Below are 27,415 nucleotides of genomic sequence, written 5' to 3' on the forward strand. Positions count from 1 at the left end.
AGAGAGATAGAGATAGAGAGATAGAGGAGATAGAGATAGAGAGAGAGAGATAGAGAGATATAGAGATAGAGAGAGAGAGAGAGAGAGATATAGAGATAGAGAGAGATAGAGATATAGATATATAGAGATAGAGATAGAGATATAGATATATAGAGATAGAGATAGAGATATAGATATAGAGAGATAGAGAGATAGAGAGATATAGAGATAGAGAGATATAGATATAGAGATAGAGAGATAGAGATATAGAGATATAGATATAGATAGAGAGATAGAGATATAGAGATAGAGAGATAGAGAGATAGATATAGAGATAGATATATAGATATATAGAGATAGAGATATAGAGAGATATAGAGATAGAGAGATATAGAGATAGAGAGATATAGAGATAGAGAGATATAGAGATAGAGATATAGATATAGAGAGATATAGATATAGAGATATAGATATAGAGATATAGATATAGAGAGATAGAGATAGAGATAGAGAGAGAGAGAGAGAGAGAGAGAGAGAGAGAGAGATAGAGATAGAGATAGAGAGAGATAGAGATAGAGAGAGATAGAGATAGAGATATAGAGATATAGATATAGATATAGAGATATAGATATAGAGAGATAGAGAGATATAGAGATATAGAGATATAGATATAGAGATATAGATATAGAGATATAGAGATATAGAGAGATAGAGATAGAGAGATAGAGATATAGATAGAGATATAGATATAGAGAGATATAGAGATAGAGAGATATAGAGATATAGATATAGATATAGAGATAGAGATATAGAGATAGAGATATAGAGATAGAGATATAGAGATAGAGATATAGGGTATCATTCATAAAGCATTTCCGCATGCGGAAATGCTAAAAACAGCTGACTTTACCGACCACTCGGCAAAGTCAGCATTCATAAAGGCTCTTTTCGCATGAAAAAAAGACATACCGAGCAGAGTGATAAATCACCGCCTTGTGCGGTGATTAACGGAACAAATGTAGCAAAATGTTAATTCATAAAGAATACCGCCAGCGGTGTCAGGTCGGAAAGTCCCGCTCCCTCTGATGTGGCGATACCAATGCAAGTGAATGGAGACACAGACCTCCCAGGCAGCTGCAGCAGAGCGGAACACGGAGAAATGTATCAACTCGGCAGCTTCCGTGTCTCCGCCTGCCTAACGCCTGCCTACCGCCAGCCTAGTTCGGGGAATCTCCGCACTGCCACCGCACCGACACACTTCTTTATGAATGCCCACCCAGAAGTCTAAAGTACCGGTTGCGGAGAAGAACGGTGTTTTCCCGCACTACCGACAGCCTCTTTATGAATGATACCCATAGAGATAGAGATATAGAGATATAGAGAGAGATATAGAGAGAGATATAGAGAGAGATATAGAGAGAGATATAGAGAGAGATATAGAGAGAGATATAGAGAGAGATATAGAGAGAGATATAGAGAGAGATATAGAGAGAGATATAGAGAGAGATATAGAGAGAGATATAGAGAGAGATATAGAGAGAGATATAGAGATAGATATAGAGATAGAGATAGAGAGATAGAGATATAGAGAGAGATATAGAGAGAGATATAGAGAGAGATATAGAGAGAGATATAGAGAGAGATATAGAGAGAGATATAGAGAGAGATATAGAGAGAGATATAGATATAGAGATATAGAGATATAGAGATATAGAGAGAGATATAGAGAGAGATATAGAGAGAGATATAGAGAGAGATATAGAGAGCGATATAGAGAGAGATATAGAGAGAGATATAGAGAGAGATATAGAGAGAGATATAGAGAGAGATATAGAGAGAGATATAGAGATAGAGAGATAGAGAGATAGAGATATAGAGATAGAGATATAGATATAGAGATATAGAGATATAGAGATATTTTTTTTTTTTCCTTTATTTTTTTTTTTTTTTTTTAAATCGGGGCAATCTAAATGGTATAATGTTTAAAATCGGGGCAAATCAAACAGGAAGTGCATCTCCCTTGCCTAATTTCAAGCTGCACAGTCTTCATTACAACCTGCATGCACACAGCATAATATTGACCATCTCTAGCCATGAACATCCACTCTAATACTTTGTAGCAGGAGCTAAATCTAGCAACTAAGATTTAAGTTAATATGTGCTTAAATGACAACAGAAATTAAAGGTGTAGGGAGGCTGCCATATTTATTTCCTTTTAAATAATACTAGTGGCCTGGCTGTCCTGCTGATCTCTTCGGCTGCAGTAGGGTCTGAATATACATGCCGCTAATCTTATCAGTTCTGACAAGGTCAGAAACACCTGATCTGCTCCATGCTTGTTCAGGGTCTATGGCTAAAAGTATGAGAGCCAGAGGATCAGCAGCAACTGGTATTGATTAAAAGGAAATAAATATGGCAGCCTCCATATCCCTCTCGCTACTTAGTGAGAACACAAATAGCTGTTTACACTAACTGCATTTTACTAACATTTCAAAAACCCTTACATTCAAATTTAAATCAAGTCTAGGTTTTCTAGATCACTTAAAGGACATCCGAGGTGAAAATAAACGAAAGATATCTGTCCTCCTAAAATGACTTTAGTTATCTCAGGTTTATTTTATATTTAATTCTACTTTAAGTTTTTACTGTTTCATGGCCTCTTTTCAATGTCATTCATTGAAGTACACCAGAGCTACAATACATGAACTATTGACCCAGTTACCCCTTTCCTGCTTTCAGAAGTCATTTACTGCTAGGAAAGTGTTTTATGGCTGTAATTCCTTATTGCGGGTTACGCTACAGTCTGACCTGGTCCCGACCCAGACAGAAACACATACCTGATCTTTAAGTATTTTTTTAGGCAGAGAATTAAAAAAAAAAAAAAAAAAAAAAAGAAAAAAAAAAAAAAAAAGAACACAGCATAGTTATTTGTGTGCTTGGCACTGTACATATACTTGTCTATCTCATCTTACAGGTCACCTCAGATGTCCTTTAAGTTCTCTGTCTCCACTTGATTTAAAATTCCTTTATCTCCAAAATACTATGCGCGTTCTTAGCAGTTTTCAGGGAACGCGTACGGGTACCAAAAACGCATAGAAACGGCTCCTAATGCTTTTGAATGGGCAAGTTCGTTTCTTATCCGCATTGCTGCATGCAGTTCTGTCCGTCACGCATAGAAACAGACGCAATGAAAGTCTATGGACGCGTATCAAAAAAGCATACTATTGCTTTTTTAGCGTACGTTTCCCTCTGCGGTTCCCATAATTCTTTTCCCCTGGGGCACGTGTGTGCAAAAAGCAATAGAAAACGCATTAGAACGCAAGAAAAATGCATGCGTTTTTCAACTTGCGTTTCTTTGAATTTATACGCGTGCTTCATACGCTGACAATCTGAACAGGCCCTAAGTTGCGATTAAAAACATGTACTTTACAGCACTGTATGAGGACCATACCACACATACTGAGATTAACCAGCTCAAGACCACCGATCGTTAAAACTAAACCACGTTGATGCAGTCTAGTTTTAACGCCAGTGGTTCCTGCGCACGGAACGCAATAGCGCGCCCCCGCCGGCACAAATCTCCGCTGCTACGTACATCGGTCAGGAGCAGTTTTCATTGGCACTTGACTACGAGGTCACTAGGAGTCATTTACAGTGATCAGGAAGTGTAAAATAAAAAGCTCTGGTTCTTAAATGTAATCCTGTAAGGAAAATTGTGCCCCTGGGTGGTACTTCTCTTAGGCGGAGGAAGCCTCTGGATCCGAATGAGGCTTCCCCCATTCTCTTCAGCATCAGAGATCCAGCGCTGGAGGCCCCCAAACAGCAAGCAGTAATAGTTACCCATCCGTGCTCCTGCAAAGGCGTGTTTTAAAAACACTTTTATTGGCCGGATGAAATATGCTAATTTTTTTGAGAAAGGAATTTTGGGTTTTCATGAGCTGTATGCCAAAATAATCAATATTAAAACAATAAAAGGCTTGAACTACTTCAGTTGTGTGTAATGAATCTAAAATATATGAAAGTCTAATGTTTATCAGTACATTACAGAAAATAATGAACTTTATCACAATATGCCATTTTTTTTTAGAAGAACCTGTACATGCTTCCCCTCACCTGTGTATAACAGCAGACCCGATTGGGCTCAGTTATTTCCAGAGCCCGAGGGGAAGCTTGTACTGGGCTTGCAGATAGTTAAGTATTGCCACACGCTGAAGACCCTTCTAAACCTGTAATGATTTTCAGGGGCTGACAGCACTGTATCCCCCAGGATGAAGATGACAGGGGAAGCCTCAGGGATCCAGATGCTCCCCCACCCCAAGTACCCCATAGGGGCACATTTTTTCTTACAGTATCTTTTAGGGTCCAGACCATGTTAATCCCAAATGGGATAACACTAAAGCGTCCTAGAAAAAAGGAAATGTCATGTATGGAGAGGATCACAAAGACATCCCATTCCTCTCTACCCATCCTCGGTCCACTGTGCAAAATGTAAAAATGCTGATTACAATCAATATACATGCAGCAAAGTGCTGCATGACATTAACTATATTAATATTGTTCTGGTCAAAGTGAAGATTTCCACACTTTCAACAGCCTGACCAACATTTGAATATAGCTTACCTAAAAGAGCAGCCTTAAAGAGAACTCGAGGTGGGATTTAATTATGTTACTGGGGCACAGAGGCTGGTTGTGCACACTAAGACCAGCCTCCGTTGCCCCATGGTGTGGCTCCATGTTCCCCCTGCGCGCCGCTATACCCCCGCAGTGCTGGCGACATGCAGCGCGTCACCAGCACTGCGGGGGTATAGCGGCGCGCAGGGGGGGGGGGGACATGGAGCCACACCATGGGGCAACGGAGGCTGGTCTTAGTGTGCACAACCAGCCTCTGTGCCCCAGTAACATAATTAAATCCCACCTCGGGTTCTCTTTAAAGGACAACTGAAGTGAGAATATGGAGGCTGCCATATTTATTTTTTTTAAACAATACCAGTTGCCTGGCAGCCCTGCAGGTCTATTTGGCTGCAGAAGTGTGAACACCACCAGAAACAAACATGCAGCTAATCTTGTCAGTTCTGACAATGTCAGCAACACCTGATCTGCTGCATGCTTGTTCAGGGTCTATGGTTAAATGTATTAGGAGGCAGAGGATCAGCAGGATAGCCAGGCAACTGGTATTGCTTAAAAGGAAATAAATATGGCAGCCTCCATATCCCTCTCATTTCAGTTGTCATTTCATGCCAGTTGTGTGTCAATTGATCCACAACAGAACATTCGTAAATATGCGTAGTTAATACATGCAAAGATAACAAAAAAAACTAATCACTTCATAAAGAAAGTCAATATAGCTTTCTTGTAAACACAAAACAGAATGACAATATAACTGCTGACAAAAAAAAAAAAAAAAGTTAAGTGAAAGACTTAAAACATACCAGCACTGCTAAATCTGCCTGTGAGGCTCCCCCAATCATATTGGGAACAAAGCTTTTATGTCCGGGGGCGTCAAGGATTGTGAAGTGTTTCTTCTCAGTCTCAAAATAGGCACGACCAACCTCTACAGTTTTACCTTTGTCTCGTTCTTCCTGGTTTGTGTCTAAAGCCCATGACAGGTACCTCGGTGAAGAAAGAAAAAAACGTTAGCACTGGACTCTGACCGTACAGAACGTAACATATCAAGGACACAACCCAAATTACACAAACTAGCATCCCCAAGTGTTCCTAAGTAGTATGATGATCAATAGACCTTGACTACTATGAACAGATTGTGTAGGGAACCTTTTAACACTACATAAAAGTGGTAAAAGTGTGCAAGTGTGCACATACCATTACATGTAAAACAAAAACAGACAATGAGGATAACCCAGCACAAAATGAATATATTCCTCACCAACTCAGCTTACCAGGTTTCTCTGTTTTTCTCTTTTGCTTCCCTTTCATACTTCTCAAGTGTTCTTTTATCAACCATACCAGTTAAATACCTGAAAAAACAAATGCAGATAGAAGTGTAAGAAGATATGCCCAGTAGACCAAACAACTGAAGCTTCAGGTATCCAAAAAAAAAAAGTCCAGGAAGGGATTATCTTTTCATGTAGACAACATCATATTGTGATAGGAGAGAAGAAAATCACGTAGCCATGTTCTAAATGGCACTGAAATCCCCTAATCCCAATACGCCCTTCAAAAGTAAAACAAACTTATGTGGAGGAAGACTTCCCCTCCCCCCCAATGAATGACTAGTGATGACTGGCAGAGACTATTCATGAAAGTAAATATTAAGTTCGGTGACCTACTCCTAAAAAGGTGTTAAAATGCAACACAAAATCACATTGAGGCAGGGAACACACACTTAACTTTTCGTATGCGTTTTCTGCACAGAAAAACTGAGAACTCATGTTAATCAATGGGCTAGTTCACACTTAATGTGTTTTTCGCACGCAGAAAAATAAATAAAACAAATGACGCTCTGCATCAGGATTCTGTACATTTTGTCAGTTTTCTGTATCAATTACATTAGCTGCTGTGAAAAATGCACACATTTTCGTGCATAGAAACACTTGGTGTGCAAAAAAAGTATGCAGAAAAACCACGCGCAAAAAACTCAAAGACAAGTGTGTTCCCTGCCTCAGACATCCCCTCCTTGGAAGGCAAGGAAGGGGACGAAGTCAGTTTTCCTGACCATCATGATCTTGGCAAAAAGGACAGTGATCAATTCTGTGTAGTAATGTTTTGCTATACTCCTCTCAGACTGCATACACCTCCAGAAAAACTGTCACGTTAAAGTAGGCAACGATGTTCATATGGTTTTGTGGAAAGATATTTAGGAAAAAAGGTGACAAGTCTCTTCAAGCGGCATTGTCGGCCATTAAACCAAATTCCATTTACCCACTTGCTCTGTGTTTATTATATGGTGTACATCCTGACTCTGCACTGCAAGCATTACAATATAATCAAATGTTTCTGCTGTAATGAATCTTATCTCAGTCAGCGTGGTTCCTTTCTAATACATTGCCAGAGAGAGGGAAGCTTGTTATCTCCTCTCCACATCCCTGCTCCTCAATGATTGGCTGAGTTCAGTGTGACAAGTCTGAGAAGGGAAAGACCCCTCATCCCTCTGCAGAAGCTGCTGAAATACGATCTATCCTGTGCTCACGTGTTTATAAAGCAAGACTGGCAATGGCTACACCATTTCAGGCAGGAGAGAAGAAAATGAAAGAAAAGTAAGGGAGTAAGTAAGGAAATTACATCAGGATTGGCTTCAGTCAGTCAAAAGGCAGTAAAGACGGAAAATGCCTGGAACACTTCTCTTTACTATATAAAATACACTGAAATAAGAACGTTGACAGTACAATACATATGTTAAAGAGAGACTAACAAAAATGTCATCTTTTTTTCTACTATCCTACAAGTTCCTAAACCTATTCTAATGTGCTCTGGATTACTGCAGCACTTTCTATCACCGTCTCTGTAATAAATCAACTCATCTCTCTCTCCTGTCGGATTTGTCGCCCTGTGTCTGGAAGGCTGCCAACACTTCAGTGTTGATCTGTTATGCACGCCCCCCTCCAGGCCCCCTCTATGCACACTCCCGTGTGCGTTATTTAGATTAGGCAGCCTCTCTGCTCTCTCAGTGAGAGAAGAGAGCTTTACAAGCTGGATAAATCGTCCTCTGTTAGACTGTGAAAGGAGCTGGGCTGTTACATGAGGAATTACAGACATGGCAGAGCTGTCTGCGGGAAGAATCAGCCAGCCTGTCACTCTTCAGTGGATGATAGCTGCAGGGGGAAGAAGGTAAACACACAAATGATCTTTTGAGATTCAAAAGGAAGGCTGTATACAGCCTGCTTGTGTATGGATGTATTCTATGTGTGGACATACTGTACATCAAACTACTGCCGGTTTTGGTGGCCATTTTGTTTGTTTATAAACAAACTTTTTAAAACAGTTTTTGACTACTTTTAATGCAGCGGGGAGCGGCGAAATTGTGACAGAGGGGAATAGGAGAGGTCCCTTAACGCACTGGTATGTTTACTTTTGTGTAATTTTAACAATACAGATTCTTAAAGTAGAACAAGATCTTAACCACTTATGTGTTTGTTTTTTTCCTAGGACAGTATGGCAGCCCCTGCTGCTTTAAAATATACCTGGCTTGTGCCAAGGATACTTTAAGCAGTTGTATCTTCATGCTGGATCCATATACCCCTGCACAAAGTTTATTCCTCTCCTTGTTCCTCCATGACTTTCGTAATTACTCCTTGAAAAAAAAATTGACTGTCTAAAGTAAAACTTTCAGATAGGAAGAGGCAGGCATGCTGTGAAGTTCCCTCTAGTTTATTTCACTGCAAGCATCCCTTGAATTCCAAGGGTCCTGTGAGGTTTCTTGTACCCTTCTCCCATAGGAACGACACCAAAACATACATGTCAAACTCCGGTCCGCTGGCCTAATTTGGCCCTCAGAGCCATTAAATTTGGCCCTCAAGTGGTTTCCTCACTTTGCATTATGTATGGCCCACTCAAGAACACAAGGGAAAGTATATTGGAGGTGAAACCCTAGAACACCAGGGAAGTCATATTGGGAGATAGAGGGAAAGCACTAAACACTAGGGGACTGTAAAAGGGAGAGAGGACCATTAGTCACCAGAGAACTTTATAAGGGAGGAAGGTAGCCAGTAGACATTGAGGATGGCCTGCGACTAAATCCCAATGTACAATTTTGGCCCACTTTGTATTTGAGTTTGACAAGCCTGCACTAAAATTAAAAAAAAATAAAAAAAATAAAAAAAAAACCTACACCCACAGAAACTATTGGGAGTGTGAGGTCTTACACCCCTAAAGTCTACATAGTGGTTGCTTGATTTGCCATCCTAATGTAGGCCTGATTCAGCAACCTGAAATGTGACAATTTCTCAAGCAAAGTACCATCCATTTTCTACTAGGATAGAAATCAGGTATGTCTTCCAGTGATGTCCTTTTTCTTATAGCTCTACTTGTAAAATTCCATACAGTAATCAACTATGAACAGACACCTTATCAAATGAGTGGAGCAGTAAAGTTACCCAGTAAGTTCAACCCAACCTAAATAGCCACAACCAGGTCACTAAGTTTTATAATCCTACTGAAAACAAGTCAGATCTAAGTGTGGGATATCAGGATAAGTCGCCACACGTTTCTAGTGAACTTAACGCAAAGTTTCTGGTAACAAAAAACAAAAACACGCGTTTATCAACACCTCCGATGCAAACATTGCAAATCTATTTCTTATAGAATGCCACATTTACTTACATAATTTGTCCGCCGATGGTAGATTTTCCAGCATCTAGAGAAATTTAAAAAAAAAAAAAAAAAATTTACAGGAAAGTTCTGAAAAATGTCTTTATTCAGTTTGAAACTAGAAGCAGCTTTCAGTAAGAGGAAAAAAAAAAATCTAACCTGTTATTTAAAGGAGTTCTTTTGCGAAAAAAGTAGGCAGTTAAAAAATGTGACAGATGACAGGTTTTGGGCCAGTCCATCTTTTTAAGGGAGATTCTCAGGGCTTTCTTTGTTTTCAACAGCATTTCCTGAACAGTTGCAAAACTTAACTGACATAATAGTGTGCAAGTGATTAGGGAGGCTGGCTGGTATCTTGCTATTTTGGCAGTTAAACTGTTGTTCAGGAAATGCTGTTGAAAACAAAGAAAGCCCTTAGAATCCCCCTTAAAAAGGATGGACTGGCCCAAAACCTGTCATCTGTCACATTTTTTAACTGCCTACTTTTTTCGCGAAAGAACCCCTTTAAGGATTGCTCCTTGCACAGTACGGATCGAATGCAGTGCCAATCAAGATAAATCTACTACTGCTGCTCATCCAAACTAGACATGTGACATTAAACAGGCCTGTGGAGTCTGAGCAACTTTGGGTACCTGGAGTCGGAGGTTTCATAAACGGAGTCGAATGATTTATGGACCAACCCCACAACCCTGACACTAAATGCCACATCTGTTAACAAGCGACGTGATTATATCAAGTGAAAAAATGCGCATAAGTTCTTTTCCAGTAATTTATACAGTTTAATCGTAAGGTGCATATCCACACGCATAATTGCAGTTATCCACAGGTATTAGGACTCCCTCAGGTGACAGTTTGCAGCTGAGATCTGCAAAACCTGCGCAGGCTGGGGATGTGTTTTTCTATTGAGTGGGGAAAGGGATGACCAGCAGTGCATGATGGAGCAGGATGGGTGAAAGACAACTATTTGCTTGACCAAAATAATTCGGCACACGACGACACAGCGACACATCATGGAGATGACCACCTGCCTCGGTAAGAGAACCATCTAGCGCAGACCTGAGCAAACTTTATGCAGCCCAGGCTGCCTTGTGCAGACTGCCGCTTGTAATATGCTAGCGCATCCTGACATCACATCATGTGATGTCCTGTTGCCATGGAGACTTGACGCGGGGCATCGGTGAGCGAGGAGAGTTTCAAATCCCATGGTGCCTGCCAACAACTTTGCAAGGTTTGGGGGGGGGGGAGGGAATGGGGCGGAGTAAAAGGAGGGGAATCCGGCCACCTGTCGGGGGGCCAGAAGTAGTGCTGATCTAGCATGTATGAGCCTTACAGTTAACTAAAATGCAACACTGTGGACTAAAGACTTAAGTTATGCTAAGGTCACTCTAGAAGAGAGTGCGTTTACACTAAACAGAAATATGAAAATTCAAACAGTGGTTTGGTGGGTGGTCTTCAATTCTATACAATAGGCAAGTGTCCCTATGTCTGTCCTTGTGTCAGTGCTTTTTAGCACTGCGCATGTTCAGGCACAAGACGCAGAGACAATTGGCCTCAATTCACTAAGCTTAACTCCTGTCTTTAATAACTCTTCTGAGCTGTTTTACAGTTATCACCACGGTGATATAATTGTAATAACTGTACAACAGCTCAGAGGAGTTATTAAAGACAGGAGTTAAGCTTAGTGAATTGAGGCCACTGCCAGAGCCGGAGGACGACGGGGCCAGAAGGGGCAGGTGTGTGCGCACGATGGGCGGGTGGGTGCAGCGGGCGCGCGCATGGTGGATTAGGAACAGACCTAGCCAGTTTTTAAACGGGCTAAGGTCACTAGTATTTGTATGAAATGCTTAAAATGAAGCCACCTACATCGAAATCTGAAGGCAAATACTTATATCATGTTCATAAGCACACAATGCAGATTCCAAAAAGGGGATGTAAACTGACATTTATTTATTGATTTATTTTAATGGCAATCTCCTTAAAGAGAACCTGTAAAAAAAAAAAAAAAAAAAAATCTCCCTCAGAGATAATTACCTTGGGAGGGGGAAGCCTCAGGGTCCCAATGAGCCTTCCTCGTCTGTAGCCTGGAGGAATCCAGTGCTGGCTCCCCCAAAACTTTGACAAAGTTCGCAGGCGCAGCAATAATAATCTACCACAATCCTGCGCAGGCGCAGTAGCAGCTCTTCATTCAGGCTGAGGTGGAAATAGCAAAGCCTGATTTTCTGTACTGGGCAGGCATAAAAACCGCCTGCGCAGTAGAGCGGATACGATCGTACTAGGCCATTTCCGCCTTAGGCCTCATTCACGTTGGGCAATGCGTATGGCCATGCGTTTGGAATGCAAGAGCACTCAACCGCACGCCATCCGCACAGCTGATCTCATTCATTACAGTGAATGGAATCAGCAATGCGCTTTTGCAAAAATGTGTGCAGCAGTGCGATAGCGCATCTCACCGCCGCGCAGCGCATAAAGTCTAAACCTCAGAAGTGCTCTCTATGTACCTCTGCTGTTCTTGCTGATCGCTTAGTATACGCGCTGCCAAAATGCCCACGGCAGCACGTATACTGTGAACGAGGCTTTAGCCCAAACGAAGAGCCGCTACTGCGCCAGGTTGCAGTAGGTAAATATTTACGTCGCCACTTTTCAGGGGGTCACAGCACTAAATTGTCAGGACGGTAGAGGATGGGGAAGTCTCGTTAGGATCCTGAGGCTTCCCCCTTCCAAGGTAAGTATACCCCAGAGAGGTGGGTGATGGTGGTGACTGTCACGTTTTCCACGGCTTTTAATGTGGAATATCCTTCTGGGATAAAGATTATTAAAACCCTGGTGGTGGAAGGTAAATGTAGATTTGTCAAACGAGCACCTACTCTGGGGGACGTTTTGCCGCCCAGGATCAGAGATGTCACTTAGGTACAACTTGGCTGAGATACCAGGGCTCCTACAAATGTGGCCTAAGAACTTGCAGATATATTACGGTGCATTCCACCAGGAACACAGTAGTCTCTTTCAGTAATGGTAAATCCTATGGCATTAAACAATACATAAACTGTGGGACGAAGGGTGTAGTGTACCTTATAAACTGCAATTTGTGTAAAAATCAGTATGTTGGCTGCACAACGAGGCCCTTGAGGGCGAGAATTGCAGAACACTATTGTGGCGCCACCAATGTTGTTTGAATCCTTTGAATGAGGCTAAACATTTCAGTTCCTGCCATGATAGTGATCTCAGTCATTTTTCATTCCAGGGTTTGGAGAGGGTGTACCTTGATAGCAGGGGTGGGGACTTAGAAATTACTGGAACATGAAGTACGGTGGATCTTAAACCTGAGTACTAGGGAACCCAGTGGATTGAACCACATTTGTCTGAATCTCAGGTGTTCATCATATATTGGTTCTTAGGAAGGGTCTCTCTAGTACTTTAGTGGTGCTCCCTTTGGTGCCCCCTGGGGTATAATTTTGAACAATTTATACTTTGCATTTAGTTTGGGTATTGACCTATAGTATAATTTTCCACTTTTGTGGAATATGTAGTGCACTCTTCCAATACATGTATCAGTTCTAGCTCAGGACTCATTTAATTTTCTTTCATATAATTGTATGTTTTGGGGGGGGGGGGGGGGGGGGGGGGGATTAACAATAGTTGATTAGCTCTAATTTTACTGTGTTATTTTTCATGCAATTTTAAATATATGTATGAATGCAAACTATTGTGCAATACACTGGCATCCACTCCTCTCCCACGAGGGATATTTCCCTTTAAGACATCTACTACACCCATCTAGGTGTGGTGGACAGGGGGTGTGGCTTCCAGGTATTTAAGACAGACCTGTACATGCAATTTTAGCTACGGCTAAGGACCCGGTTGGGTCAGAAACAGGTCAGCTTGCATCATGCCATTTTTTGCTATTTTTTTCATGATTAAATAAATGGATTTAGGTTTTTAAATTCCCAGTAATGGAAGGAGTGTGGAAGACTTTTTGAACTATATCCCGAAAGAGGGTTTTTGGTTACAAGTTTTCTTGAATAGGATGTTCTACATATATACTTTATCTTACTGGAAGCATAGCTCGAACTTGATTTCAATAGCAACAGACAGTAATAAATGATAGGATAGTAAAAGGAAGAGAGGATACTGCAGTCTGTTCTTGTAAAATTACAAATGGAGAAATTTACCCAACAGGAACACAAGTCAAAATCCTTTTGGGGGCTAACAAATCAAAACTAAGTTTGGTCAGAAGCTTTAATTGGATTGTTATTTAGCAATCTCCATAACACCACGTCACAGAAGACACTCAATCACAGTTACAGTTATCCAACTTAAGAGGCCCATACACTCAGGCTAATTTCACAGTGGGACGTTAAAGTCGCACGTTAAAACAGCATTTAACGCAGAATAACTCACTGCAATGAAAAATCAATGCCCCATTCACAGTGCACATGTTGCGTTAGTGACTAACGCTGCACGTTAAGTAAAAGTACTGCATGCAGTGCGTTATACACGTTATTAGCTGCGTTGGACTGTTTGCACATGCTCAGTAATGACTTGGAAGCATACTTTTCATTGCCTGTATTTTTTACTGTATCTGCTGTATGTGACGGTAACGCTGCGTTGCCACTTTTTGGGCGCATTGCGTTGTAAGCTTGTGGGGCGACTTTAACGTGGCATCAAAACGCAACGGCCCACTGTGAATCTAGCCTCAGCAGATTTTGTGGCCGACCGATCGATCAAAATCGATCGATTGCAAATCGGTTGGCCGATCGACGGCCGATTTCGATGGATTTCCATGGCAGGGTGGAAAATCTAGGTCGATCTGATGAGATTGCTTATCATTTTGCATTGGCCCTAATGGAAATCTGATGGCAAAAAAAATGCCATCAGATCGAATCTGTTGGAATTCTAGCCTGGTAAAAAAATGTTCTAAAAACACATCAGATAGATCATCAGATGCATTTCTTATCTATCTGCTGCTAATCTGACGAGTGTATGGGCACCTTAAGACACACTAGAGTACCAGCAATCAGCTGCTATAGGCACTTTCCCCACATTTGCAGTTTCAGAAAGGTTTTGGGCAATGCACAGTGATGGGATCTGCAGGGACATTAGAACTGCATAGACTGCACTGTGATGTTTCCATCCAAGCATTTCAATTCACCACAGAATCGCAATGCATGGTTGCCGACGAAAATACACAAACATTGCATTTTCCATATCTCCTAATAAATGGAAATCACAACCCATAATAAATTCAAGTCAGACCTGCATAAACAGAAAGCACATAGCAATACAAGTGCTGTGCGTTGTGCCGGCCACCTGTGTTGCCCACAGCAGGAATGTGGGGAAGGGGCTTAAGTATGCCATAGAAATTAGGAATCGGTTTGGATAACAGTTGTAGCTGCTAAGCATCTTATACGTTAGTGTAACTTAAGTCTCATGTGACACGGCCTAAGGAGATTTTATGAGACCTTTGTGAGGCTTAGATACAGTACCACAAGCTTGGTGCAAAAAAAAAAAAAAAAAAGGGGTACAAGGCAAAAAATTATGTATGGTCTTCATCCTCCACTAAGCAGGGAACAGGTTGTCTGTCCCTACTACGAAGGCTTCCACTTATTTGCTACATCAGAGACAATTTGAGATGGGCTGTCTTCTGTAGAGAGCAAAATTCTGGGTGACACCAGAATAAGTATCCCCACTGCCCATCTGCTCCCTATAGCTCCTGTTTTTGTTGACAATGCACTATTTTTGAATTTACTTCACTTTGTGCACTGATGTTATTAGAACAGGGGGTACTCTGAAGTAGTAAAGACCTAACACAAAAAGCCTTAGCTAGACATCTACTTTAAGAAATATTGGCGTTTCATGAAGGAAAGGTCGTGTCAACAAGATGACATACCTACATGCCCGATGAATACCACATTAACATGTTCTTTTTTGGGAGCATCTGGAGGTATAACAACAGGTTTGGGCACTGTTATCTCCTCTTCATCCTCCATTTCCTGGGCCATCTCTTCAGCAGGTCCTCCATCCCCCGAGAAGCCGCCTCCTGGTTCTGCTTCACTTGGCTCATCTTTATGGTCCCAGGACTCTTCTGGAGACATCTCTGTCTCTCCATTTTCTACTGTAAGTGACAGAATATGTAAGATAACAGCAGAGCTGGGTACACAACACTTCCATTTTACATAACCCTAGAATTTTTTTAACTTTATAAATTAGTGGATTATTTCTAAGTTTTCTAATAATGAGCACCAAGGTAGAACAACAAACATGAGATGAATTACCAAAGATTTTATCCAGCCAAAATGTATGCTCAAACAGACCTCCCAATTTTAATAGTTAGCAATATGTATCCCTCTTGAATAATTAAAGTGTACCCCAATCAATTGGATGCAAAACATATACGGTACTTACCTGAGGCTTTCTTTTGCAACCTTCATGCCGCAGGCTCCCTTGTCATCTTTCTTGGCCGCTCCGGTTGTCCAGGTACTGCAGCGTGAGCAGCTCACAAAGGAGCGCGACTGAGAACTACCGGGACTGCTAGCGGACAACCGGAGCGGCCCAGAGAGCAAGGGTGCACACGGCCTGAAGGAAGCCCCAAGTAAGTATAAATGTTTTATATTCGTCTCAGGATTTCCTTTAAGGATGTGCACAAACCAGTATAACCTGATTAAAATATGCAATTTTCCTAACAAAACTGAACGAAAATTGTCATCCCTCCATTCAGGGATGTGTAGTCAGATGAAGAGTCAGTAATTTTGGGGTATCTCGAGTCGGAGGTATCAAACTGAGGAGTCGGATGAAGCAGAGATCACAAAAGATCTGGGTAAGGTTATACATGAGGACAGAGTTTGTATAGCAACAACAGTGATGGTCATGTCTAGGAGAAATCATGGAGAAGCAGGTGATCAGTTTGGTTATGTAATAAATGTGCAAGTCTCCGATTTGCTGGTCATGACCATGTGCAGGAAAGCATGGATGTGACAGCAAATCAGAGCTTTGCAAATCTAACAGCTAATAAAACAAATCACATGCTTCTCCAATAGTTCTCCTCAGGGCTGTGGAGTCGCAGTTGAGTCAGAGGAATTTTGGGTACCCAGAGTTGAAGTTAGTGATTTCATAAACTGAGGAGTCGGATGATTTTTGTACAAAATCCACAGCCCTGGTAAGTATTAGACTAAGGAGTAGGAGTCGAGGAGTCTGAGCCATTTTGGGTACCCGAATGGGATTCATAAACTGAGGAGTCGGAGTTGGAAGATTTTTGTACCGACTCCACAGCCCTGGCTCTCCTAGACATGACCATCACTAACCACAAAGTTTGGTGAGGGGGGGGGGGGGGGGGGGGGGGGAAATTATATACAAAAAGGAGAATAGCTTGATCTTCAACTTATTACTTGCCTCCACTTCAATGGCTTATGCTGGGAATACACGTTACGTTTTTCGCGTTCGATTCTCCGCGCCATTTGATTCTCTTCTGCACATCTTTTTTCCATTCACTTCTATAAGAAATCGAGCGGAGAATTGGACATGTCGGAATGTTATCATCGAAGGCATCTATCCGAACGATTCTCTGCAAAAAACGTAACGTGTATTCCCAGCACCTGCCCCTCACTCCCCATTAGCACTCCCATTTTAGTAAGGTGGGCATTCAGAGCTGAGAATAATGTTATGCCTACATCCAGGGCTGAAGTCAGAGCAATTTTGGGTTCCTGGAGTTGGAAAAAAAATGCACCGACTCCTAATGAATTTAAACTAATTAAAATAGAAAATATGATAACACATAACAGTCATCATAAATTTATACATACATAGCTGTGCTTAGTCCACAAAAATGAAATAAACCAATCAAAAAATAAATAGTTACCTGTACTGCTTCAATAAAGCAGTCCCAGTATTTTTTAAAGTCAAATATACATATCTGATTGTGACTGTATATACGATGTGTACACAGGAATCTCATATATACTAAATAACATCTATGCTGTAAGAATAAAGCCTGATGTGTAGCCGTGTCACTAATAGAGATGGTCAATGAGATGGAAATAATTCTGCGTTGACGCTGATTTATGCAAATATATGCACTCTTTGTTCAGGAAATCAAATCATTTGATGTGTTAAAATTTGGTTTGGGGACTACGTATTAAAGGGTACCCGAGACGGATAAAAAGAAAAGTTTTATACATATCTGGGGCTTCCTCCAGCCCCATCAGTTGCTCGCCGTCCTCCACCACCACCTGGATCTTTTGCTAGGAGTCCCGGTAATTCAGCCAGTCAGCATAGTCCGGCTGCGTGCCGCTCCTACAGCCAGGAGCAGTCTGCACCGGCGCAATAGTGCTGCACAAGTGTAGTACGCTCACAGTGGCGGAGTGTGTGCATGCGCACTACGCCAGACTGGCTCAAGTACCTGGACTCAGCAGAAGATACAGATGGCGGAGGACAGTGAGGGACTGATTAGCCTGAAGGGGGCTGGAGGAAGCCCCAGGTATGTAACAAAAAAAAAAAATTTATTTCATCTGTCTCAGGTTTACTTTGTTACACAGTAGTACTATACTCTACATATGCACTCCCCACAGAGCCACAGGGAATCCACTGAGAATGTTGTGCACATTGAACACAGGTGTTTATCACCCATAAACCTGGTTCAGAATGTGTAATAGAGGAAGAATCGCCTCATTCCCCTGCAGAGTACCTGCACATCATTCTTCCATGTACCCACAGTTACATTGCCTAGGACCTGATAGATGTTCTTTGTTCCGGTCTGTATCTTTTACAAGTACTCTTACCAAGGACTAGTTTTAGTCTATGACTAAAGGAATAAATATGGCAGTCTACATATCCTCTCTTCAGTGGTCTTTTAAAATTCCTAAGCTTAGGCAGTTAGACAAATTTTTTGTTACTACATACTTTCAAACAAGATACAAGATCGTAATATGCAAATTAGAAGAGTCGGAGGAATCCTAAACTGAGGAGTCGGAGTCTGGATTTTTTTTTTTTATACAGACTGCACAGCCCTGCCTACATCAGCTGGGCCAGGCCTCCCTGCTGACTTTAAAGCCTATTGTAGCTGTTAGTTTTACTAGGGAAACATGACCACGGAAATGGAGGGTGTCTCTAGATCTATGAATAGGTACAACGCCGGTTTTTGCCCTTTATTTTGAAAAAACACTGCAATATTTGTTATAGCACTTTTAATCCATAATAGCCATTGTATTAAATGCATAAAAAAATACTGAACTTGACCTTTAAGTAGAAACTCAGCCAATCATTTGAGCACAAACTTACAAAACACCTCCATGAAGTTTTGACAGGGCAGTGAAAAATCATTTTAAATCTGTATTTAAAAATGTCAATTAAGCTGAAAATGTATTCTCTAAAATTGTCTTTCCAGCGGCTTCCATGTCAAATTCTGGATAACTTCATACAACATAGGCAACCTTTGCGTGCAATACATTTGTCATGCTCTGATTGGGAAAAATGACTTGTTGACACAGTGCTGGCTGGCAGTACAAGCTACCCTTGTTCAAACTTGGGAAACAAGCAGAGAATACAAGATCAACATAGGCTTGTTATAAAACAGAGCACCATTTCAAAATGTAACTTTAGTTCTTGAATCAAGGTGGGCAATAAGATGTTAATTCTAAGTTGGGGCCAATTTTATGTGAATTGGGTCAGTAGATCATTATTTTGATCAGTCCAATTACTAAATGTAGGAATTAAAGAATAAGAATCTTTATCTCCATTCTTAAAGAGGTATGCAGGTTTCTTATGTACTAAATTCACCAATTCACGTACCCTAAAATTAAAACAGGTTTGGCAGAATGGTCGGCCAGTTCCTCTGACTTCCCTAATAGATAGCATACACGTTACTCCTCGTGTCCAGTTTGAGCGAGTCATCTCCAACCTTTTTTTTTTTTTTTTTTAAATCCGTGGTGGACCAGGAGTTCTTAATTTGACAGGAGACTGAGGTGGAAGAAGTCTGCTGCGGTCATCCGCCATAAGATATGTCTGTATTCCTTACTTCTTCCTCATTTATGTGATGGGAAAACAAAATTTATGTCTGAATGGCAGAATAGGCTGGAGGTCAGAGTGGTCCAAGTGCTTAGTTTCTATACGCAAATGCTCACTGTCAGTACGAGGAGAATGCGTATAAAATATCATCCAATTGGTATGGGATGCCAGAGAGTAAATAGGTGTATGTGTTATTGCTCACTATACCCTACCTCAAAAAGACTTACAGTGGAACCTTGGTTTGCAAGCATAAATTTGTTCCAGTAAAAAATGCCTCTAATCCAAAGCACTCATTTCAAAGCGAATTTCCCCATAAGGATTAATGGATTTGTTCCACAATCCCAAAAAAACAGTTATAGGAGAATAGTATAAAATAAAAATGTGAACAAGACTTTCACTATAACTAACAATCATTGCCATCTGTTGGCTCGTCCCAACCTAGTGTGTAGATGTATGCGTGCATTTAACCCATTTTGGTTCCTGGACGTAGAAACTACGTCCAGGAACCATGCGCGCTCCCGTGGCCAATCGCACGTGTGCACGCGCACTCCCGGCCGCGGATTCGGTAGCCACGGAATCAATGTATTGGGCTATGGTGCCCGATCACGGATTCCTCTCCCCCGCTGAAAAAGCGACAGCTTCTCTCGGAAGCTGTGCTTTTTCTGGCTGTTCCCTCCCCGATGCGTCACTCTAAGCGTGTGCTACGCTTAGAGTGACGTCATGTAAACAAACTCATGGCCGCCATCTTGTGGCCAAAAATACTACAACTGAAAGTAAGAATAAATAAAAATTAACACACATTTACATTATAAATCTATTGTTTACCTCCCATCCTCCCAAAACTACCCAAATAAAATGTTTACAATAAAAAAAAAAAAAAAAAAAAAAAAAGTGTAAATATTTACCTAAGGGTCTAAACTTTTTAAATATCAATGTAAGGATGAAATATTTCTATATATTTTTTTATTTTAAACTTGTAAATAGTGATAGATGCAAAATGGAAAAAAAATGCACCTTTATTTCCAAATAAAATATTGTCGCCATACATTGTGATAGGGACATAATTTTAACGGTGTAATAACCGGGACATATGGGCAAATACAATACGTGAGTTTTAATTATGGAGGCATGTATTATTTTAAAACTATAATGGCTGAAAACTGAGAAATAATGAATTTTTCCATTTTTTTCTTATTCTTCCTGTTAAAATGCGTTTACAGTAAAGTGGCTCTTAGCAAAATGTACCCCCCAAACAAAGCCTAATTGGTGGCGGAAAAAACAAGATATAGATCAGTTAATTGTGATAAGTAGTGATAAAGTTATAGGCTAATGAATGGGAGGTGAACATTTCTCACGTGAAAACGACGGAACGCGAATGGGTTAACAAGGAAAATATCCAACAGTCACTTTTGAGGATTTAAAGGAAATGTAACTTTGCACAGCCTCTATACTCCGATTAAGTACAATTAAGTACAACCCTGCAATGCCAAAGGGAGAACTATCAGCTCAGTTGTGACGCATGTCTACAGGAAGTCCCCGACTTACGAACGACCCGCCGATACGAACGGTATGGATTCTCTGTTTCCATGGGAACACGTCAAAAAATATTTTTTAAATTGGACTTGTATAAGCAGGTACAGAGGGCAGAGGTGACACAGAGGTGGACACTGGAGGCACAGAGGAGGTACAGGGGACGGAGATGGCATAATGTTCCGACTTAACAGATTCAGGTTAAGAATGAACCTACAGTCCCCATCTCATTCGTTAACCGGGGACTACCTGTACTTTATTTTGCTTGTATATCAAGACATTGTTTATATATTAAATACATTTCACAAACATTTTTGCTTGCATTGCAGAGCGCTCTTAAACCAAGTTATTCTCAATCGAAGGTTTTACTTTGTATAAGAAATTGTTGCGTCACAACCTCACTTCCGCATGGCTTAATATCCCTAAATTCTGGAAACCTACAACCGCTCCTACTGTCCAAGATTGGCTGTATGAGCTGAATGCTGTATTAAAAAAAAAAGTTTGGACACCAGACTTGGCTGAGGTGGGAGGCATTTATCCTCTCAGACGAGGGAAGAATCTTAACCTAGTATACATGGGCCACTCAGTTGTATCTCTATCATATCCTAGACACCCTAATTTTGTGCAATTTGATCAACAGTGATGAGAAAAACTTTTTGCCCCCTTCCTGATTTCTTATTCTTTTGCATGTTTTTCACACTTCAATGTTTCTGCTCATCAAAAACCGTTAACTATTTGTCAAAGATAACATAATTGAACACAAAATGCAGTTTTAAATTATGGTTTTTATTATTTAGTGAGAAAAAAACCCTCAAAACCTACATGGCCCTGTGTGAAAAATTGCCCCCTGAACCTAATAACTGGTTGGGCCACCCTTAGCAGCAATAACTGCAATCAATTGGAATTTTGGCCCACTCATCTTTGCAGAATTGTTGTAATTCAGCTTTGAGGGTTTTCTAGCATGAACCACCTTTTTAAAGGTCATGCCACAACATCTCAATAGGATTCAGGTCAGGACTTTGACTAGGCCACTCCAAAGTCTTCATTTTGTTTTTCTTCAGCCATTCATAGGTGGATTTGCTGGTGTGTTTTGGGTCATTTTCCTGCTGCAGCACCCAAGATCGCCTCAGCTTGAGTTGACTAACAGATGGCCGAACATTCTCCTTCAGGATTTTTTGGTAGACAGTAGAATTCATGGTTCCATCCATCACAGCAAGCCTTCCAGGTCCTGAAGCAGCAAAAACAACCCCAGACCATCACACTACCAACACCATATTTTACTGTTGGTATGATGTTCTTTTGCTGAAATGCTGTGTTACTTCTACGCCAGATGTAACGGGACACGCACCTTCCAAAAAGTTCAACTTTTGTCTCGTCAGTCCACAAGGTATTTTCCCAAAAGTCTTGCCAATCATTGAGATTTTTTTTAGCAAAATTGAGACGAGCCTTAATGTTCTTTTTGCTTAGAAGTGGTTTGCGCCTTGGATATCTTCCATGCAGGCCGTTTTTGCCCAGTCTCTTTCTTATGGTGGAGTCGTGAACACTGACCTTAATTGAGGCAAGTGAGGCCTGCAGTTCTTTAGATGTTGTCTTGGGGTCTTTTGTGGCCTCTCAGATGAGTTTTCTCTGCGCTCTTGGGGTAATTTTGGTCGGCTGGCCACTCCTGGGAAGGTTCATCACTGTTCCATGTTTTTGCCATTTGTGGATAATTGCTCTCACTGTGGTTCGCTGGAGTCCCAAAGCTTTAGAAATGGCTTTATAACCTTTACCAGACTGATAGATCTCAATTACTTTTGTTCTCATTTGTTCCTGAATTTCTTTGGATCTTGGCATGGTCTACCTTGAGGAGCTTTTGGTCTACTTCTCTGCGTCAGATAGTTCCTATTTAAGCGATTTCTTGATTGAAACGGGTGTGGCAGTAATCAGGCCTGGGGGTGACTACAGAAATTGAACTCAAGGTATGATAAACCACAGTTATTTTTTAACAAGGGGGACAATCACTTTTTCACACAAGGCCATGTAGATTTGGAGTTTTTTTCCTCACTAAATAAAAACACTCATTTAAAACTGCATTTTGTGTTCAATTAGGTTATCTTTGACTAATAGTTTTTCTAGGTCGGGTTCTATAAGATGCAGGTTTTTCATAAACGAACAAACAAAAAAAAAAAAAACGGAGTTAAGAGGTTTGTTTGTTTTTTTTACTAATTTGGGGCTAGTGTATAAATGCAATAAATAAAATGCGCTAAAGCACCAACATATTACACACTGCTGATATAGGAAAGAGGTGTCATATTAGATGCCTCTGGGAAAGGTTTTCGGTACTATTCCGTTAGCCGGGCGCAACCACTAGGTGGCGTTAATTTCTATTCCCCCTCCAGGCCGCCATGGATAGTAGGGAAACATGTAACTGCTGCCAGTGATCGCTGGAGTTTCTCGCCACCTAGGGGTTGTGCCTGGCTAACGGAAAAGAACCAGGTTTTCTTACAATGGGGGCTTGTCGCCGTCTTGCTCCGATTGTAATAATCTTAGTGCATCTCCATTTTATGATGCACACTTTCAGGTCAGGAAATAAATTCCCCGACTGCATTAAGTCTTTCTACTACTACTTGTACCAATGCAGGTGGGAGCAATTGGTGGAGACAGTGTAGTCCAGGCACCCATCAGTAGGGAGAGAATTGTGACACTGGAGAGAACTGCAGGCACTGCTCAAGTATTTGACAGATAATTGAGATTCTAATGTAAACACTACATGACCACCACCCTACCCTATATGTGCAATGCATCACTGTCCACCTTAAAAAAAAAATATGCAATGCCCAGGTATAGAGGTAAATTTAGTCTAGGAAATATATTTACATTGTTGCTTATAAGAAGTCTAATCAATCCACTGCACTAAAAAGGTTCCCTTAGACCAAAGTTGAAAAAAGTCTATTATCAACACTTTGTGAATATGCTTTGAATACATATCTCACCACAGCACAAAGCATTATTTTGAAACCAAGACGACTTTGAAGTAATGAACAAATCAGTTGCATACAGTTTTTTAAAAAAAAGAACTTCCATATAAATATGCCTACAAAGCAATAACCTGTTAAAAGACCTATAAACCTTTAATACGAGCTGGCACACATAAAAGCCCTATGAATAACATTCACAGATATAGCTGAACATTCATAAAGCCTTTAGCACAGCTGAAGATTATGAAAAATAGATTTAGAAAGTAAAAAGACATGTCAAATATATCCCATCAGCATTGAGTGTATCTTCAGACAACACACGGTCACCATAAACAGTTGTTTCTCTAAAACATTTTAAAGAATATAATATACATACATATATACACATACACATACACATACATTATGTACCTAAATATTTCTGAGCGTTACTAACATTTCACTTTTCACCAACTTGTGTCTGTAAGCTCAGACAAAGCCTATACTTTCAATGAAGGCACATACATCCGGAACAGATTCCCCTCCCATGAATTTGGATGGGATTTGGCAGCCTATTAACGTCAAGTAGCATCCAAATTCGTGGACTGGGGGGGGGGGGGGGGGAAACCTGATTGCCTGCAGTATATTACAGTTGGGAAAAAGACCACCTCAATAAACTGATATAGGCCAAAAAAAAACCTTTGGCCTATATCAGTTTGGTGAGGTTTATTGAGGTGGTCTTTTTCCCCAACTGCTGTAGTTTTTTTCCCACCATTCGGCACATTCTGGGTGATTTATTAGGCTTTCTTATTTATTTTCTGATATTTATGTGCTAAACCCTACAATTTTGTGGATTTATGAGATGGTGCTTACCAATTCAAGTGTGTGATGGCCTGCAGTATATTCTCGCATCAACCGTCCAAATCCCATAGCCATGCATAGTGTGGCTAGAGTAATTCGGCTGCGAGACGCTGGACAGCATCACATCTCACAAGACGCATGCCGAGTAGAGTGGAAACGCCACTGTAGCCCAACTGTTGCCTTCTTGTGACAGTTTACTCCTGAGTACCATACAGACATGTTGGCATCCTGTTGCCATGGCATGGGAGGAGGGACGAAGGATGAGCTGGTGAGTATTAAATTCAGATTCACCCTAAATGTTGTTGGGTGCTGGGCAGGCTGTGAGTGTTGGCTATCCTGTGTCGCCACCTTACTGATGTGGCGCATGGGACTCCACCTTCCCAAAGTTCTACTGTGCATCTGTAAGTGTGAGTAAGAGAGAATGTGTCGTCACGAGTTAACACTTTGTCAGGCTCCCATTCCTACTAACACTCAGGTTCCGTTTTGCCGCAGGTGAAACAGAATTTCATACTCCCTGGCTTATGTCTAGATGGGACTACAGTCCACAGTACCACAAAGTAAACAAAGAAGGCAACCTAACAGCCAGACAGCAGTGCTAGTGATGGCACTCAACCAGTAATGACATTTTTATGCATAACTGCTGACTGCTACAAGCTATATTCCTAGCACAGCTGTAAACTTATTTTTTATTTATATAGCGCCAGCATATTCCGCAGTGCTTTACAATGCACAATAAGACGACAGGGGGAACATAGGTATAACCCAAAAAAATAAATAAATGTAGAGCAGTCTCAAGCAGCAAAAGTATTGCAACAAAAACAGTAAACATTAGGAGGCTGATCCTGCCCTTGCGAGCTTACAATTTAAAGAGAACCCGAGGTGGGATTTTATAATGCTAGTGTGGCACAGAGGCTGGTTGTGCACACTAACCCAAGCCTCTGTTGCCCCATGGTGTGCCTCCAAGATCCCCCTGCGCGCCGCTATACCCCCTGCAGTGCTGGCGACACGCAGCGTGTCGCCAGCACAATGTTTACCTAAGCCTGTCTGTTAGCGCTGCTCCCCGCCTCCTCCGTATCGGCGCTACCCGCCCACGTAACTTCCCTCCAATCAGCGGGAGGGAAGGGACACGGGCGGGTAGCGCCGATACGGAGGTGGGGGAGCGGCGCTAACAGACAGGCTTAGGTAAACATTGTGCTGGTGTCGCCAGCACTGCGGGGGGGGGGGGGGGGGTATAGCGGCGCGCAGGGGGGTCTTGGTGGCACACCATGGGGCAACAGAGGCTGGTGTTAGTGTGCACAACCAGCCTCTGTGCCCCACTAGCATTATAAAATCCCACCTCGGGTTCTCTTTAAAGGGTAGTGGGAGGACACACTAGGTTAGGAGACAGTGGGGAGTGGGGCAGATGGATGAAGCAGTGAGCCTTTGACTGATTACACTGTCAACAGATATGTAAATAGGGGCTATATATTTTGAAACAAGCAACAACCTTCACATCCAACAACAAAAAAGGCTTCGATTTGCACTCACCAACAGGTTCAGAAATCTCCATGCCAACAACTGCGTTGGAACCTGCAAGTAATCAAAACACTGATTATCTGTTGTACGTTGGCACATATGCAAATATATACGTGCATTTGAACTAATGTTTTGGGTCTATAACACAACGTCTAACTAGTTTCAAGCCTTAGAATACCCAATTAACTTAGTGACCCAGAACCACAAACATTTTTTTATTATTATTATTATTATTATTATTATTATTATTATTATTATTATTATTATTATTATTATTATTAATAGGGGACTAAAAGAATCCCTCCTATGGAGCACAGAGATTAAGAGTGGAGATTATGAAGAACAGAGTGGGATAACTTACCTGCTTAAAAGTAGGAGCAATAATAAAACCAGTTTTATCAATCCACCATCAAGGTGTTTTGTGATCATAACCACTTTGTAATGCAATCCTTTAGCAATTCATGTGTCCAGTAGACACTAGAAGTGACGTGGGTACGCCCACAAAACTAGTTAATGGTGCCTTCATAAAATGTTATCTACATAATATGAGTTCTATTCTCGGAGTAGCTATTGCTACTGGTTTTTTAGTCTCGTACTAGGTGAAGAGAAACCAGTTTAATATCTTCATCTGAGCATACAGTGGTCACTTGGTTGTGACCCACCTTTGCAAGTATTCCTAATCACACCCAATTAGGGCTGGTACACACAGTCAGGCTCTAGCCTGAGCGATGAGGTAATCACTCCAAGCGATTTCCCAAGTTTTCTCCTGCCATCTCATTATACATGGAATTTGCTCACTCACGCAAGATGAAATCGACATTTACCAGCATATTTAACAAAATAATCGGTCGTTTCTGATTGGTCAGTTTGAATTGCCGGTCAGCGTGTGCAACAACTAAAATGTCAGTTATCAGATTTTGAATACGGATTGTAACACTATACATCCTTTGTGCACAACCACACAAAGACCTTGGTGATCCATAAAGTATCAATTGGTATTGAAAACTGACTACACAGCAAGTATGAAAAATACAAAGGGCAGCAAAGATAAAGTTACTGGATTTACTCCAGTTGTCTAAATGGTTCTATTCAAAAAGGTACAATCTTCCTTTATTGGTAATAGCTAGCCCTATACTCCAATGAAAAGACCCATGCAGTATTGTCTGCCAAATACTACACAACAGTTTTTCTTCCCTGTGCATAGCTTAGGTTGCAGATTCCAGCCTGGAAAGGTTCTGCTTAGTAACAACTCTTCAACACACTAAGTACTACTGACAACGAAGCAAAGGTGGGAGTATCTGTCAACATAAATTTCTCTAAACAATCAGGTTTTCAAT

General features: G+C 41.2%; 1 protein-coding gene across 2 annotated transcripts in view; it reads right to left on the reverse strand.

Annotated features, from left to right (window-relative positions):
- The window catches only part of GSPT1 (G1 to S phase transition 1), a 59,609-nt gene that overhangs the window by 19,529 nt on the left and 12,665 nt on the right, over positions 1-27,415 (reverse strand). Inside the window, exons 3-7 of one of the 2 annotated variants that reach the window (XM_068244701.1) lie at positions 26,091-26,132; positions 15,128-15,349; positions 9,256-9,289; positions 5,877-5,954; positions 5,409-5,589 (exon numbers count right to left, since the gene is read on the reverse strand). In XM_068244701.1, the coding sequence (XP_068100802.1) occupies positions 5,409-5,589; positions 5,877-5,954; positions 9,256-9,289; positions 15,128-15,349; positions 26,091-26,132 (557 nt within the window). Of the gene's footprint in view, positions 1-5,408; positions 5,590-5,876; positions 5,955-9,255; positions 9,290-15,127; positions 15,353-26,090; positions 26,133-27,415 lie in introns of both variants that reach the window. The other variant, XM_068244700.1, reaches the window with a different exon arrangement.

Source organism: Hyperolius riggenbachi, chromosome 7 (assembly GCF_040937935.1).
Source record: "Hyperolius riggenbachi isolate aHypRig1 chromosome 7, aHypRig1.pri, whole genome shotgun sequence".
NCBI lineage: Eukaryota > Metazoa > Chordata > Amphibia > Anura > Hyperoliidae > Hyperolius > Hyperolius riggenbachi.